Here is a 19,271-nt window from a genome sequence, read left to right on the forward strand (position 1 = left end):
CTGCACTTGTAGTTCCTCCTGTCAGAGCTCAGTGTTGTGTATAATGTGTCCTGCACTTGTAGTTCCTCCTGTCAGAGCTCAGTGCTGTGTATAATGTGTCCTGTACTTGTAGTTCCTCCTGTCAGAGTTTAGGGCCCGTGTATAATGTGTCCTGCACTTGTAGTTCCTCCTGTCAGAGCTCAGTGCTGTGTATAATGTGTCCTGTACTTGTAGTTCCTCCTGTCAGAGCTCAGGGCCCGTGTATAATGTGTCCTGCACTTGTAGTTCCTCCTGTCAGAGCTCAGGGCCCGGGTATAATGTGTCCTGCACTTGTAATTCCGACTGTCAGAGCTCAGGGCCCGTGTATAATGTGTCCTGTACTTGTAGTTCCTCCTGTCAGAGCTCAGGGCCTGTGTATAATGTGTCCTGTACTTGTAGTTCCTCCTGTCAGAGCTCAGGGCCTGTGTATAATGTGTCCTGCACTTGTAGTTCCTCCTGTCAGAGATCAGTGTCCTGTGTATATTGTGTCCTGCACTTGTAGTTCCTCCTGTCAGAGCTCAGTGCCTGCGTATAATGTGTCCTGCACTTGTAGTTCCTCCTGTCAGAGCTCAGGGCCCGTGTATAATGTGTCCTGCACTTGTAGTTCTTCCTGTCAGAGCTCAGGGCCTGTGTATAATGTGTCCTGTACTTGTAGTTCCTCCTGTCAGAGCTCAGGGCCTGTGTATAATGTGTCCTGTACTTGTAGTTCCTCCTGTCAGAGCTCAGTGCTGTGTATAATGTGTCCTGCACTTGTAGTTCTTCCTGTCAGAGCTCAGGGCCTGTGTATAATGTGTCCTGTACTTGTAGTTCCTCCTGTCAGAGCTCAGGGCCCGGGTATAATGTGTCCTGCACTTGTAGTTCCTCCTGTCAGAGCTCAGAGACCGTGTATAATGTGTCCTGCACTTGTAGTTCCTCCTGTCAGAGATCAGTGTCCTGTGTATATAGTGTCCTGCACTTGTAGTTCTTCCTGTCAGAGCTCAGGGTCCGTGTATAATGTGTCCTGCACTTGTAGTTCCTCCTGTCAGAGCTCAGGGCCTGTGTATAATGTGTCCTGAACTTGTAGTTCCTCCTGTCAGAGCTCATGGCCCGTGTATAATGTGTCCTGCACTTGCAGTTCCTCCTGTCAGAGCTCAGTGCCTGTGTTTAAGTTTAATGTGTCCTGTACTTGCAGTTCCTCCTGTCAGAGCTCAGGGTCCGTGTATAATGTGTCCTGCACTTGTAGTTCCTCCTGTCAGAGCTCAGTGCCTGTGTATAATGTGTCCTGCACTTGTAGTTCCTCCTGTCAGAGCTCAGGGTCCGTGTATAATGTGTCCTGCACTTGTAGTTCCTCCTGTCAGAGCTCAGGGCCTGTGTATAATGTGTCCTGAACTTGTAGTTCCTCCTGTCAGAGCTCATGGCCCGTGTATAATGTGTCCTGCACTTGCAGTTCCTCCTGTCAGAGTTTAGGGCCCGTGTATAATGTGTCCTGCACTTGTAGTTCCTCCTGTCAGAGCTCAGTGCTGTGTATAATGTGTCCTGCACTTGTAGTTCCTCCTGTCAGAGCTCAGGGCCCGTGTATAATGTGTCCTGCACTTGTAGTTCCTCCTGTCAGAGCTCAGGGCCCGGGTATAATGTGTCCTGCACTTGTAGTTCCTCCTGTCAGAGCTCAGTGCCCGCGTATAATGTGTCCTGCACTTGTAGTTCCTCCTGTCAGAGCTCAGTGCCCGGGTATAATGTGTCCTGCACTTGTAGTTCCTCCTGTCAGAGCTCAGGGCCCAGGTATAATGTGTCCTGCACTTGTAGTTCCTCCTGTCAGAGCTCAGGGCCCGGGTATAATGTGTCCTGCACTTGTAGTTCCTCCTGTCAGAGCTCAGGGCCCGGGTATAATGTGTCCTGCACTTGTAGTTCCTCCTGTCAGAGCTCAGTGCTGTGTATAATGTGTCCTGCACTTGTAGTTCCTCCTGTCAGAGCTCAGGGCCCGGGTATAATGTGTCCTGCACTTGTAGTTCCTCCTGTCAGAGCTCAGTGCTGTGTATAATGTGTCCTGCACTTGTAGTTCCTCCTGTCAGAGCTCAGGGCCCGGGTATAATGTGTCCTGCACTTGTAGTTCCTCCTGTCAGAGCTCAGTGCTGTGTATAATGTGTCCTGCACTTGTAGTTCCTCCTGTCAGAGCTCAGGGCCCGGGTATAATGTGTCCTGCACTTGTAGTTCCTCCTGTCAGAGCTCAGTGCTGTGTATAATGTGTCCTGCACTTGTAGTTCCTCCTGTCAGAGCTCAGGGCCCGGGTATAATGTGTCCTGCACTTGTAGTTCCTCCTGTCAGAGTTCAGGGCCCGGGTATAATGTGTCCTGCACTTGTAGTTCCTCCTGTCAGAGCTCATGGCCCGGGTATAATGTGTCCTGCACTTGTAGTTCCTCCTGTCAGAGCTCAGTGCTGTGTATAATGTGTCCTGCACTTGTAGTTCCTCCTGTCAGAGCTCAGGGCCCGGGTATAATGTGTCCTGCACTTGTAGTTCCTCCTGCCCCCACACTTGCCATGTGTACTCTCCCTGTCAGTGACAGGCCTGGCCCTGCTGGTCGCCTCCCTCTTGTGCTGGAGCACATTGCCCCGTGAGCGCCCTCCCGCGGCTCAGAGCCGGCAGTGTGAGTGTCCGTGCAGAGCCAATGAGCAGGCACCGGATGCGATATATCCTCTGGGACAACAACTGCTCTGTTCCTCCTCAGTTCCACATGACGCCATTTACTGCCCTACTCCTCCTCTAAGCCCAGAGCACAACAAGGCTGAGGCGGCGGCGCCCTGTCACACTGCTCTGCCGGCCGGGACGGCCCTGGACTCTGCCGGACTGCGCCGCCCGCCGGGGATTCTCTGCCCGGACTTCCCCGCACTTTGCCTGATGTGGGGACATTTGCCCGGACTCTGCGGCTTTGCGTGGATTATTCAGCAGAACTTTCAGAGTTGCAGAACAGAGAGGAGTCGTGGTGCCGCTGCGGTGAGTATGGGGTTAATGCTGAGTTTAACCCTTGCAGGCGCTTTTCATTACTTTAAGGAGACCCCAGTGCTGCCTGTAAGGAGGCCCCCGAAATGGGGGAGCCCTGGTGTGTGGGGCTGAGTCCAGGGGCAGTGCACGGAGCGGAAAGTTCAGGGAGAACTCCCTGCATATGCTTTACCTGCTCTAGAACATGTCAGCTGCTGCTCTCTGGTGTCTGCCGCCGTGCACATTGTGCTGCTCTGTACTCACACTTTCCACTCTGCGGTTTGCTCTGAGCCCTATTTAGAATGCAGGAAAGGATGGATCTGATGGTGTTGAGCAGCTTCGGAAATGTTGTGGTCTGGTTTAAAGAGCTATTTCTGTCTGTGCGCCCTGTCCCCACAGTAACCCCCTCCCCTAATCCCCAGTGTGATCACACTGCTAATGGGGTGTGCAGGAGGGGGCAGCAGACCCCCACAAGCCTGCCATGGCCCCCAGAGGTCACCGAGACTGGGGTGCCTGCTCATCCTGGAAGTGTCTTTACTGTATGGGACCCTCAAACCCAGGAGACCCCCACAAGGGCTGCCATTTACTGTGAGTGTGAGGTGCCTGCTCATCCTGGAAGTGTCTGCTTATGTATTTACTGTATGGGACCCTCAGACCCAGGAGACCCCCACAAGGGCTGCCATTTACTGTGAGTGTGAGGTGCCTGCTCATCCTGGAAGTGTCTGCTTGTGTTTACTGTATGGGACCCTCAGACCCAGGAGACCCCCCACAAGAGCTGCCATTTACTGAGTGTGAGGCGCCTGCTCATCCTGGAAGTGTCTGCTTATGTATTTACTGTATGGGACCCTCAGACCCAGGAGACCCCCCACAAGAGCTGCCATTTACTGAGTGTGAGGTGCCTGCTCATCCTGGAAGTGTCTGCTAGTGTTTACTGTATGGGACCCTCAGACCCAGGAGACCCCCCACAAGAGCTGCCATTTACTGAGTGTGAGGTGCCTGCTCATCCTGGAAGTGTCTGCTAGTGTTTACTGTATGGGACCCTCAGACCCAGGAGACCCCCACAAGGGCTGCCATTTACTGTGAGTGTGAGGCGCCTGCTCATCCTGGAAGTGTCTGCTTGTGTTTACTGTATGGGACCCTCAGACCCAGGAGACCCCCCACAAGGGCTGCCATTTACTGAGTGTGAGGTGCCTGCTCATCCTGGAAGTGTCTGCTTATGTATTTACTGTATGGGACCCTCAGACCCAGGAGACCCCCCACAAGAGCTGCCATTTACTGAGTGTGAGGTGCCTGCTCATCCTGGAAGTGTCTGCTAGTGTTTACTGTATGGGACCCTCAGACCCAGGAGACCCCCACAAGGGCTGCCATTTACTGTGAGTGTGAGGCGCCTGCTCATCCTGGAAGTGTCTGCTAGTGTTTACTGTATGGGACCCTCAGACCCAGGAGACCCCCCACAAGAGCTGCCATTTACTGAGTGTGAGGTGCCTGCTCATCCTGGAAGTGTCTGCTAGTGTTTACTGTATGGGACCCTCAGACCCAGGAGACCCCCACAAGGGCTGCCATTTACTGTGAGTGTGAGGCGCCTGCTCATCCTGGAAGTGTCTGGTTATTTGTTTACTCTTCTTGTTACATTGTATAGAGCTGTTTGGAACCCTCAGACCTGGGAGATCCCCAGAAGTTCTGCTATGGCTCCATCTGCAGAAAGTTTACTGTGCGGTGCCTGCTCCATCCTGGAAGTGACTATATTTATTTACTTGTATGGGACCCTCAGACCCAGGAGATCCCACAAAGGCTGCCATTACTGTGAATTTTAGGTGCCTGTTCCATCCTGGAAGTATTTGCTTATGTTTCCTCTTTCTGTTAGTGTATAGCACTGTATGGGACACTCAGACCCAGGAGATTTGGATGAGTGTGAGGCGCCTGCTCCAGCCTGGAAGTGTCTGCTTATTGGTTTATTCTTCTTGTTACATTGTATAGAACTGTTTGGAACCCTCAGACCTGGGAGATCCCTGAAGGTCTGCAATGGCTCCATCTGCAGAAAGTTTACTGTGCGGTGCCTGCTCCATCCTGGAAGTGTCTAATTATGTGTTTACTTGTTACATTGTATAGCACTGTATGGGACACTCAGACCCAGGAGGTGTGGATGAGTGTGAGGCGCCTGCTCATCCTGGAAGTGTCTGGTTATTGGTTTATTCTTGTTACATTGTATACAAGTGTTTGGAACCCTCAGACCTAGGAGATCCCCAGAAGGTCTGCCATGGCTCCATCTCCAGAAAGTTTACTGAGTGCCTGCTCTATCCAGGAAGTGTCTGGTTATTTGTTTACATGTTATATATAGTGTATAGAACCCTCAGACCCAGGAGATGTGGACGAGGCTCTGCCATGGCTCCATCTGCAGAAGGTTTCCTGTGAGTCTGTGGTGCCTGCTCTATCCTGGAAGTGTCTGTGTTACTTGTTACATTGTATAGCACTGTATGGGACACATGGCTCCATCTGCAGAAGGTTTCCTGTGAGTCTGTGGTGCCTGCTCTATCCTGGAAGTGTCTGTGTTACTTGTTACATAGTATAGCACTGTATGGGACACATGGCTCCATCTGCAGAAGGTTTCCTGTGAGTCTGTGGTGCCTGCTCTATCCTGGAAGTGTCTGTGTTACTTGTTACATAGTATAGCACTGTATGGGACACATGGCTCCATCTGCAGAAGGTTTCCTGAGATGGAGGTGTCTGGTTATTTTCTTGTTACATTGTATTGAGCCCTCAGACCCAGGAGATGTGGACGAGGCTCTTGAGCTTCCAGGTCACTTCCACATCTCCCTATTCCTTCGTGCTGGTGTAAAGGCCTGCACAATAATCAGCTTTCACATGTGAAGTGATCAGAAGATGTTGGTTCTAATGTGATTATTTTGCTTTTATGCAGATTTCCTTTATTTGACAGCTCCTGCGAAGTAAGGAGTGCATTAATAGTGATAATCTCGGTAAAATATATCTTTGTACCGTGTTAGCCAGTAGATATAAAACATTGTCTAAAAGAACTGAAGTCCTCATCCAGAGTCCTTTGGGGATCAGATTCTCCTTCTTGCATTTGGATAAGAAAAATGTATAAAAATATGTATAATGTATAAATGTGACTCTTCAGATTTTGTTATACTGAGTCTGAAGAAGAGACCTGAGTAGTCTGGAAAGCTTGCTATTATTACCATCTTTTCAGTTAGCCATTAAAAGGTATCAACCACTGAGGACTCAGTTCTTTTAAACATTTTTTTTTATAATCTAGACATTAATGTGTTAATATTTGGGGTAGAAAAATTTTCCGATTCTGATAAACATTTTGCTTTTACGGTTAGACCTAAACTCTTTTTAGTAATGAATATCAATAGTAAATGAAGGCCTGTGGCTGCCTGGGATGAGCTGTAGTGTATGTATATCCCTTCTATCTATATGTGACGTATATAAAGTACATAATGTTATGTTTCTGGAATCTGTTGATTCCCATTTCTCCTCCTGACTTATTTTGTACCTTATTTGTATCCATTTGCCGTTTGCGTTGTTTTATACTACTTTTCTGTTACTTTTCACGTTGGGAACTGTGTAATCTGTACTTTCTGAAGTTAATGGCGTAGCAGTACCTTCTATATTGAAGCGCAGTGAATAGAGAAAATGATCTGACAGTGGGTCCTGTCTGCTCCTGTGAAGATGGAGATCAATTTACTTTTCAATTCCAGTCCTGGAGTAAAGTTTTGCTTGACTAGTCTGCAGCGAGGAAGGTTTAGTCATAAATGGTGCTCGGAGGAGGATTGCTGCATTGTACAATTTATTTCAGGCTTTTGATCAATGGGGATTGTCTGTAGTGATGACAGGCTTTACATGATTTGACGTTTCATTGGGTTCAGACAGCTAAGGTGATTGTTATGAATTCTTGGGCCTAAGATCACAATCAATTATTTTTTTCTTAGTAGGATCTAGTGTCACATATCAGGAAAGTGGCTATAATGAGAAGAAGCCTGTTCTTTTCTCATGTCCCTTGCGTTGATAATCGTTGACTTCATCCCATTTTTCGGTTTGCCTGGGCGCTGTTTACATTGGGAATACTTAGAAGGGAGGATGACATCTTCACTTTAGAAATTAAGATGTACGGTTGTGTAACTTGGGTGTGAAGCTCTGCTGACTTTAGGGGAACCAGGTAGTTCCCTTTACAGTCATGGAAACTAACTTCAGATTTGGTGGAAACAAACATTTCCGTTAAAGAGAATGTAATTTGGGAGGGCCATATCTCCAGCCATTACATCAGGGCTGCTGAGTAACTACCCTTCACTATGCTTCAGCGTCTCACCATAAGGTATGTATGAGCAGATGCCTTTGGGTAATGTCCGGATATAGCAGAGAGGCGTTTGTCACAACTTGGGAAGTCGCAGTCTGGAGTTTGTGTATAGTTTTACATAGGACTGCAAGTGCATTATAGTAATAGTAGTAATAGTAGTAATAGTAGTAATAATTAATAAACTTATATAGCGCTATTAATTCCACAGCGCTTTACATACATTGGCAGCACTGTCGTCCCCATTGGGGCTCACAATCTAGAGTCCCTATCTGTGTATGTTTTTGGAGTGTGGGAGGAAACCGGAGTACCCGGAGGAAACCCACGCAAACACGGGGAGAACATATAAACTCCTTGCAGATAGTGTCCTTGGTGCGACTAGAACCCAGGCCCCCAGCACTGCAAGACTGCAATGCTAACCACTGAGCCACCGTGCCGCCCTATTATCCTACCAACAAGTGATGCAAGTAATGTGACCTCATATTATTGGCTTTGTTCTATTGCTCAGATTATTCTGGTCCAGATTGTGATCTGTGAAGCTGCTTTTTTAGACCAGTGGTTGGCCATATCGCCATGTTTCTGGAGTGAGGTTTGTGGAGGTTTTTGTTCTTTTCTCCTGCGTTTGACATTTTTTTCATGGTATTTTTGTAAAGCTTTGTAATGCTACGCATAATACAATCAGACGATTAATTGTTCCTCCAAAAAAAGTTTGTCTAACTTCGTTTTCTTTAAAAAAAATAAATCTGCTGCATCCATCTCTGGTTTGTGTCAGTGTGTTTACAATCTTTGTTGCGTTCATTTTTCAGGAAAGAAAAACCTGAAGATTTTCTCCTACCCATTTAAGGCTGTGTGCACACGCTGCGTTTTTTGGTGCGCTTTAGTGACAAAAATGGGGACAGTGATGCCAATGTATGTAAAGCACTGTGGAATTAATGGTGCTATATAAATGATTTTATTTTATTATTATTAATAATAATTTATTATTTTATTTTATTATTAGTAGTATTATTATTTCTTTCCTTATGCCAGCAAAGTCAGTGAGACTTCTGAAGTGCTGTGCGCACGTTGCTTCTTTTTTCCTTGCAGATTTTAGTGCAGAAAAAAATCTGACTGTCAGTCCTTGGTGCGTTTTTTTTTTCCCGGTGTTTTTCAGCCCTTCCACCAATTGACTTCATTAAGAAAAACCGCCTCCATGTTTTTTGGTGCGTTTTTCTGCCAGAAGATGCAGTGTTGAGCGCAGGAAGGTTTTGCGCAAATACTCAGCCACATAGTTACACATGGATAGCACACAAACCACATCCGTGTGTTACCCATATTTTCATAGGGCTTTGACTTCCATTAGCAAGGTTGATTTATAACAGATCAAAGTAGATCATGGTTTGCTTTTAGGGGAAACAAATAAAAAAATTTTAAGAGATGGATCAGCCCCAGAACAATCCATTTATAAATGTAATGAACATGGCACCAATAAATGGGGTGTGATGAGCGATAGAAGGCAGATGGGTGTCTGCTGTACCCTGTTCTACACTGCGTAGTTATAGATTGTGTCCGGTCTCACAGCGAGCTCCATACTGCTCAGGTGGAAGATACTGCTCAGGTGGAAGATATACTGTACATATATTTTCACTAGGTATTTTGGTGACTTGGCTGCATAATATTACAGTGCCCATTATCTCTTCACCTTTAGGTTCAGATTGGCCCCTGATGGTGTTTGCACAGCAATGATCTCAATTCCCTCATTGTCAAGAAAGTTCCATAGAATGTGCTGCTTGTGGGAAGCGGTTACCAGACCTGCTCCTATAGATCTGTGCAATTAACAGACCTGCTGTAGGGTGATGGCATCCTGTTTTTGAGACTTGCAGTAAATTCCATGAATAATGTGCATTATCCGGCCCAGCCTCATGGAGCGAAGTTTACAGCTCTTAAGGCAAATGTATCAAAGCCAATAGGCTTTAAAGAAGGGAGCTGTAAAATGCAGGTACTGTTTGTTATGCGAATAGCAGAGTGTCGGGGCATTGTCATTCACATTGGAGTGACCTGAGCACAGAGGAGACAGGCTCCATAATGGCAGCTGGTTTCCTGTTACTTCAATAGCTTGTGCTGAAGTCTGAGGAACCTGATTTCCATACACCTGTTGTGACACGTTCACAATGAGAGGAAGTAATAAGCCTCTGTTACATTACATGTTCCATGTGCGGCAGCGTCTGGTGGGTCCTGTGATCAGTGTATGTGTATATGTATGCATGTGCGTGTATGCATGTGTATGTATACGTGTGTATATAATATGCACATGCACATATCTATATATACGCATGCTTGCATATACATACACACGTATACATACATACATGCATACACACGTATACATACACACACGTGTACATACACACACGTGTACATACACACACGTGTACATACACACACGTGTACATACACACACGTGTACATACACACATACACACGTATAAATACACACATACGTATAAATACACACATACGTATAAATACACACACACGTACGTATACACACACACGTACGTATACACACACACGTACGTATACACACACACGTACGTATACACACACACGTACGTATACACACACACGTACGTATACACACACACGTGCGTATACACACACACGTACGTATACACACACGTACGTATACACACACACGTACGTATACACACACACGTACGTATACACACACACGTACGTATACACACACACGTACGTATACACACACACGTACGTATACACACACACGTACGTATACACACACACGTACGTATACACACACACGTACGTATACACACACACGTACGTATACACACACACGTACGTATACACACACACGTACGTATACACACACACGTACGTATACACACACACGTACGTGTACACACACACGTACGTGTACACACACACGTACGTGTACACACACACGTACGTGTACACACACACGTACGTGTACACACACACGTACGTGTACACACACACGTACGTGTACACACACACGTACGTGTACACACACACGTACGTGTACACACACACGTACGTGTACACACACACGTACGTGTACACACACACGTACGTGTACACACACACGTACGTATACACACACACGTACGTGTACACACACGTACGTGTACACACACGTACGTGTACACACGTACACGTACGTGTACACACACACGCACGTGTACACACACACGTACGTGTACACACACACGTACGTGTACACACACACGTACGTGTACACACACACGTACGTATACACACACACGTACGTATACACACACACACGTACACGTACGTATACACACACACACACACACACACGTACGTATACACACACACACACACACACACGTACGTATACACACACACACGTACGTACGTACGTATACACACACACACACGTACGTACGTATACACACACACACGTACGTACGTATACACACACGTACGTACGTGTATACACACACGTACGTACGTGTATACACACACGTACGTACGTGTATACACACACACACGTACGTGTATACACACACACACACGTACGTGTATACACACACACGTACGTGTATACACACACACGTACGTGTATACACACACACGTACGTGTATACACACACACACGTACGTGTATACACACACACACACGTACGTGTATATACACACACACACACGTACGTGTATATACACACACACACACGTACGTGTATATACACACACACACACGTACGTGTATATACACACACACACACGTACGTGTATATACACACACACACGTACGTGTATATACACACACACACGTACGTGTATACACACACACACACACACACACGTACGTGTATACACACACACACGTACGTGTATACACACACACACACACGTACGTGTATACACACACACACGTACGTGTATACACACACACACACACGTACGTGTATACACACACACACACACGTACGTGTATACACACACACACACGTACGTATACACACACACACACGTACGTATACACACACACACACGTACGTATACACACACACACGTACGTATACACACACACACGTACGTGTATACACACACACACACACACGTACGTGTATACACACACACACACACACACGTACGTATACACACACACACACACACGTACGTATACACACACACACACACGTACGTATACACACACACACGTACGTATACACACACACACGTACGTATATACACACACACACACACGTACGTATACACACACACACACGTACGTACGTATATACACACACACACACACGTACGTACGTATATACACACACACACACACACGTACGTATACACACACGTACGTACGTATACACACACGTACGTACGTATACACACACGTACGTACGTATACACACACACACGTACGTACGTATACACACACGTACGTACGTATACACACACGTACGTACGTATACACACACACACACACACGTACGTACGTATACACACACACACACACGTACGTACGTATACACACACACACACGTACGTACGTATACACACACACACACGTACGTACGTATACACACACACACACGTACGTACGTATACACACACACACACGTACGTACGTATACACACACACACACACACACACACGTACGTACGTACGTACGTACGTACGTACGTACGTACGTATACACACACACACACACACACACGTACGTACGTACGTACGTACGTACGTATACACACACACACACACGTACGTACGTACGTATACACACACACACACGTACGTACGTACGTATACACACACACACACACACGTACGTACGTACGTACGTATACACACACACACACGTACGTACGTACGTATACACACACACACACGTACGTACGTATACACACACACACACGTACGTACGTACGTATACACACACACACACGTACGTACGTACGTACGTATACACACACACACACGTACGTACGTACGTACGTATACACACACACACACGTACGTACGTATACACACACACACACACACACACGTACGTATATACACACACACACACACACGTACGTACGTATATACACACACACACACACGTACGTACGTATATACACACACACACACGTACGTACGTATACACACACACACACGTACGTACGTATACACACACACACACACGCACACGTACGTACGTATACACACACACACACACGTACGTACGTATACACACACACACACACGTACGTACGTATACACACACACACACACACGTACGTACGTATACACACACACACACACACGTACGTACGTATACACACACACACACACACGTACGTACGTATACACACACACACACACACACGTACGTACGTATACACACACACACACACGTACGTACGTATACACACACACACACACACGTACGTACGTACGTATATACACACACACACACGTACGTACGTATATACACACACACACACACACACACGTACGTACGTATACACACACACACACACACGTACGTACGTATACACACACACACACACACACACACACACACACGTACGTACGTATACACACACACACACACACACACACACACACACACACACGTACGTACGTACGTACGTACGTATACACACACACACACACACACACACACGTACGTACGTATACACACACACGTACGTACGTATACACACACACACACACACACGTACGTACGTACACACACACACACACACACGTACGTACGTATACACACACACACACGTACGTACGTATACACACACACACACACACGTACGTACGTACGTATACACACACACACGTACGTACGTATACACACACACACGTACGTACGTATACACACACACACGTACGTACGTATACACACACACACGTACGTACGTATACACACACACACACACACGTACGTACGTATACACACACACACACACACGTACGTACGTATACACACACACACACACACGTACGTACGTATACACACACACACACACACGTACGTACGTATACACACACACACACACACACACACACGTACGTACGTATACACACACACACACACACACACGTACGTACGTATACACACACACACACACACACACACACACACACACGTACGTACGTATACACACACACGTACGTACGTATACACACACACACACACACACGTACGTACGTATACACACACACACACACGTACGTACGTATACACACACACACACACGTACGTACGTATACACACACACACACACGTACGTACGTATACACACACACACACACGTACGTACGTATACACACACACACACACGTACGTACGTATACACACACACACGTACGTACGTATACACACACACGTACGTACGTATACACACACACACGTACGTACGTATACACACACACACGTACGTACGTATACACACACACACGTACGTACGTATATACACGTACGTATATACACACACACACACGTACGTATATACACACACACGTACGTATATACACACACACACACACGTATCGTATACACACACGTACACACACGTACACACACGTACGTATATACACACACACACACACACACACACACACACACGTACGTGTGCGCGTACGCACATATACACTCGTATACATAAGCACGTATACATACACACATACGCACACACATACGCGTATACATACACACGCACACGTATACATACGCACGCACACTTATACATACGCACGCACTCGTATACATACGCACACACGCAGCAGAGTTAGTCATTAGCTGCTGCTCCTAATGATTCCTTAATGTGGTATTGTATATGCTCCTACACTGGATGACAGCATTGGCTCTGCTACAAGTACTTTTTATAGTTCTATAGAATTATAGCAGTTTACTCCAATTCTTGAACTTTTCTGCTTTGCTCGAGTTTTTGATAATGGCTTTCTTTTGCTATTGCTGCCTGTGGCATTTTAAAGGAAATGCTGGAAATAGAATGTGTGGCTTGTTTTTCTTCGAAGTACAGCAGAGGAAATTGTAGATGAGAAGATTAGCTTACAACTTATTGTCCAGCCTGGAGTTGGTGGATTTTTCCTCCAAGTGTCTGGGCATGCTGCGTACCATGGGGCTGAGGTTTGTTTTCCTAGTTCGCCTATGCGTACTTTCTGATTATAGTATGCGTGTGCAATTGCCAGTTTTGTCTGAATTATCCCTGGTTGCTTTTTGTGTTGTGCAGGATGTAATTTTCATTTCTTTATTTTTGAAGACTTTCTTTGCGGAGTAAGTAATGGTTCTCTCTTTGTGCCTGCAGGACTTCAGATGTGTTCTCAGCCTACTGGAGTGAAAACTCTTCAGAGTACTGATGGAGGCCAGAGATCAAAATGGCAGTGGATCCCAGCCTTTACTCCAGACTCGGCGTGACGGTGGGAGACCACATGGCGACATTGACCCAAGGGACATTTTAACGCAACAAGTTCACGTGTTGTCATTGGAACAGATAAGAGCCATAAGGAACACTAATGAGTATACTGAAGGGCCCACCGTGGCTCCCCGACCTTGGGTTAAACCTGCTCCTCGTCAAGCTCTCCAGCACAAAAATGAAAGAATACATGTGGTAACTGATCAGAGGCAATTTAGCCGGAGCCCTCTTCCACCAATGCATCCCTCATCACAGGCATCGTTGTCTCGATCCATTAGTACAGTGAGTACAGGATCACGAAGTAGTACGAGGACAAGCACAAGTAGCAGCTCATCAGAGCAAAGACTTTTAGGTCCTCCTTATTCATCTTCGGGGCTTGGTGCTGACAGGATAATTTGCGTACAACCCAAAGGTGAGCTGAAACCAGAGGAGTTAAAGCCTTCCAGTAAAGAGGACTTGGGCTTACATGCATACAGGTGTGAGAGCTGCGGGAAATGTAAGTGCCAAGAATGCACTTATCCAAGAACTCTTCCCTCCTGCTGGATATGTGACAAGCAGTGCCTTTGCTCAGCTCAGGAGGTGATCGACTATGGAACTTGTGTTTGCTGCGTGAAGTGCCTATTCTATCACTGCTCAAACGACGACGAGGACAATTGTGCCGACAACCCCTGTTCTTGTAGCCAGTCCCATTGCTGCACTCGCTGGTCCGCCATTGGTCTTATGTCAATACTTTTGCCTTGTTTATGGTGTTACCTTCCAGCCAAGGGTTGCCTTAAATTATGCCAAGGCTGCTACGACCGGGCAAAGAGGCCGGGATGTCGATGTAAAAGGTCAAATACAGTATGTTGTAAAGCTCCACAGTTACAGCCCAGAAGCTTGGGGAAGCCAACATAGCACCGGTTGGCTTCAATGGACGCTAAAGTAATTGGACTTACTTTTAACCTACTTATGCAATCATGTATACTAATTCGGTACAGTTGGTAGAACGCAGAAGGAATTTTTTTTTCCTGTTTGCAGTGGATTTTTTTATTCCCTAAGTGCCATCGTAACTAATAGGCTTGTTAGAAAACCTTTAATCAAGCTGCCGTTAGGAGCCAGTGTCTGCGCCACCTACAATATAAGCTAAAGCACCGCAGACACTCCTCCTGCGGAAATCTGCATCGTTTTGTGAAGAACTTGCAAAATTTGTAAATCGGCAAATGATTTTTTTCATTTTTTTGTGTCAGAGATAATGCGCTATATATTTTTGTACATAAAGAATACTATTTACAACTGTGAATTTGGCGCCACTGTATTGGCGCGATCACGAAATGTACTAATATACATTCAGAGGAATGTGAGTCTATCCGCGCGGTTAGATTGTACTTCAACTTATTGAAAATTAATGGACTTTCTGTATATTGTACAGTTACACTCAGCCTTTTATTTTCTAATTTTTCCAACATATTGTTTAGTGTAAAGTATATTTATTTGAAGTTTTATTATTTTATAAAAGAGAAATATTTATTTTAAGAGGCATCGTACAAATGTTTCCCCTTTTTTATGTCAGTTTCTGCAGATGGGGGGAACGGATGCATATGTTCACTATAAAATAGAAAATATATTAACGTTTGAAATTAAACCTGGCAAGTGTGAGATCTCTTCTTTATAGGAGTCAGTGGGGGTACGGAGTGGTGAAAGTGTGCCATTGATTTTTCCAGATGTGTATACAATGCTCACATTTGTAGTAAGGCCCCATGCGCATGCATTTTATGGTGACTATTTAGGGTATGTGCCCACGATCCGGACATGCGGTGTCCTGGACGCAGCATGTCCTCTTCTGCGGCGCTGCGAGTGCTCTCTGCAGGAGATCGCAGCTGCTTGTTCCCACGATCAGGGTTCAGGAAGCTGCGGACTTTCTCACTGTTCCCCCAGCAGAGAACACTCGCGGTTCCGCAGCAATAAATTGACAAGCCACGCCGCAGATCAGTTTACGCTGCAGGAAAAAATAAGCATAAGGGGCCTGAGCTTTCTAGAAATCCCATCCACTGTGCTTGTACTGTACAATGCTGCACTTTGGACACAGCAAAAACATGCTCCATCCTAAACACTGTGAACTGATCTTGAGCACATGCCCTTAGACATACTGTTTTGTTTGGGGTGGGAGTAGATGGTCTGGGACACAGACCCTGCAGCCAAAGATTGTTTTAGGCCAGAGTCACACTTGCGTGTAAGTTGCGGGAGTCTCTCATTGAATCACCCGGCATGGACTCGCACTCTCAGGACAGGAGCATATCAGCTGCATAGACATACATGCAACCGACCCGCTCCTGTCAGGAGAGTGCAAGTCCGTGCCGGACATCATAATCTCCCGCATCGACTACTGCAACATCCTCCTCTGTGGTCTCCCTGCTAACACACTCGCCCCTCTCCAGTCCATCCTTAACTCTGCTGCCCGACTGATCCACCTCTCTCCTCAATACCACCCCGCTTCTCCTCTCTGCAAGTCCCTCCACTGGCTCCCAATCTTCCACCGTATCCAATTCAAATTACTAACACTGACCTACAAAGCTATCCATAATCTGTCTCCTCCATATATCTCTGAACTAATCTCTCGCTACACTCCAAAACGTAACCTCCGGTCCTCCCAAGATCTCCTTCTATCCTCCTCTCTCATTCGCTCCTCATGCAACCGACTCCAAGACTTCTCCCGAGCATCCCCAGTCTCCTGGAACTCACTGCCTCAACACGTCAGACTATCTACTACACTCGCAAGCTTCAAACGGAACCTAAAGACTCATCTGTTCAGAAATGCCTATAACCTTCAATGACCTCACTGCTTCACCCCCGTGCGGAGCTGCCGCCCCACCACCGTGCGGAGCTGCCGCCCCACCACCGTGCGGAGCTGCCGCCCCACCACCGTGCGGAGCTGCCGCCCCACCACCGTGCGGAACTGCCGCCCCACCACCGTGCGGAGCTGCCGCCCCACCACCGTGCGGAGCTGCCGCCCCACCACCGTGCGGAGCTGCCGCCCCACCACCGTGCGGAGCTGCCGCCCCACCACCGTGCGGAGCTGCCGCCCCACCACCGTGCGGAGCTGCCGCCCCACCACCGTGCGGAGCTGCCGCCCCACCTACACCCCACCTACTGTCTCCTCCCCAAAATCCTTTAGGATGTAAGCCCGCAAGGGCAGGGCCCTCTTCCCCCTGTGCTAGTCTGTCTATTGTAACGTGTACATGTATTCTGTATGTAACCCCCTCATGTACAGCACCATGGAATCAATGGTGCTCTATAAATAAACAATAATAATAATAATAATCATTCAATGAGAGACTCGCGCGAGTTACACTCGAGGCACTCGCAGGTGTGACTCTGGCCTTATCCCTCTGCTATCCTGCAGCCTAGTGTACGTAGATGAATGGAGTCACACTGCTACTGTGTAATGGGTACTGTCTGCCACAAGCAAGGTTCAAAAAGTTGCAGCCAGTTGCAACTCCTTAACTTGTCGCAATGTGACCAAATTCACCTGCATTAAGCTGCAATATATCAGCAGCATATATCGCTTTTTGGCCATGCAGCCTATGTCATCGCCACAACTGCTGAGATTACCTTGCCTTAGACAAACCTATAGGGATATATAAAGGGAATCTGTCACTAGGGTTTTGCTATCTCATTTGAGAGCAAAAGGTGAAAATGTATACGTGTCCCTCTGATGTAATTGTATTGGACGGACACTGAATTGAACATTTGTGTTGGAGTATCACACATTTAATCATCTTTTGTCATTTCCGACTAGGCTATTTGGTGTTTTTGATTCTAGATTGTTTATTACTTTATCTCCCAATAGGGACTAATAGGGACATTAGGTAAAAGTCGACAGTGAGCGGGGGCGCCAATTGCGCGGGTAATAGGGCGCCGACCTCCGCCGCAAGGTAGGGGCAGTCATAGGGCTCATTAGGGCCATCCCCTTTTGTGTTTTCTTATTTAATGTGTTGATGTGGGGTTTCCCCTCTTTTTAACCTTACTAATAAATTCTAGGTTTTAGGAGTTTCTCATCTGAGAGCAGCATAATGTAGACTGAGACCCTGATTCCAGTGATGTGTCACTTACTGAGTGGTTTGCTGTCATTTTGATAAAATCAGTTTTCTCTCCTGCAGATCTAGATACAGAGCTCATGAATAAGCTGGACCACTTGGCAGCATATCTAGTAGTCCTAATGATGATCTCCTGCTGATTAAACTGATTTTAGCTAAACTACACTAATCAACTAAGTGACATATTGCTGGAATCAGGATCTCTGTCTCTACATTATGCTCAGATTAGGCGGCAACAACCTGGTGAGAGATTCCTGTTAAATTTACAAATGTCTTCCGGTCAGATATCCTCTAGGGCAGCCATGAAAGGAATGACTAGTTTGCTACATGGCTATGGAGGACAGCATGTCATCTCCTGCTGGGCCGCAAGTGCTCTCCACAGGAGACTGTAGCTACATGTGCCACTGATCAGGGTTTGGGAATCTGTGGTCTTTCTCTGTTCTCCCAGTGGAGAACACTCGCAGCTCCACATGTC

At 46.7% G+C, this 19,271-nt stretch overlaps 1 protein-coding gene across 2 annotated transcripts; it reads left to right on the forward strand.

Annotated features, from left to right (window-relative positions):
• The first annotated feature begins 2,633 nt into the window (after positions 1 to 2,633).
• Positions 2,634 to 16,344, forward strand: SPRY2 (sprouty RTK signaling antagonist 2). 2 transcript variants are annotated; one of them, XM_075334360.1, is made up of 2 exons: positions 2,634 to 2,986; positions 14,616 to 16,344. In XM_075334360.1, the coding sequence occupies exon 2, from the start codon at positions 14,667 to 14,669 to the stop codon at positions 15,615 to 15,617; it is 951 nt and encodes a 316-aa protein (XP_075190475.1). In that variant the 5' UTR covers positions 2,634 to 2,986; positions 14,616 to 14,666; the 3' UTR covers positions 15,618 to 16,344. The 2 variants fall into 2 exon arrangements, with proteins under 2 accessions (XP_075190475.1, XP_075190476.1); XM_075334361.1 differs by lacking the exon at positions 2,634 to 2,986 and adding an exon at positions 7,289 to 7,307.
• Positions 16,345 to 19,271: the final 2,927 nt, after the last annotated feature.

The sequence above is a fragment of the Anomaloglossus baeobatrachus genome, chromosome 2 (assembly GCF_048569485.1).
Source record: "Anomaloglossus baeobatrachus isolate aAnoBae1 chromosome 2, aAnoBae1.hap1, whole genome shotgun sequence".
NCBI lineage: Eukaryota > Metazoa > Chordata > Amphibia > Anura > Aromobatidae > Anomaloglossus > Anomaloglossus baeobatrachus.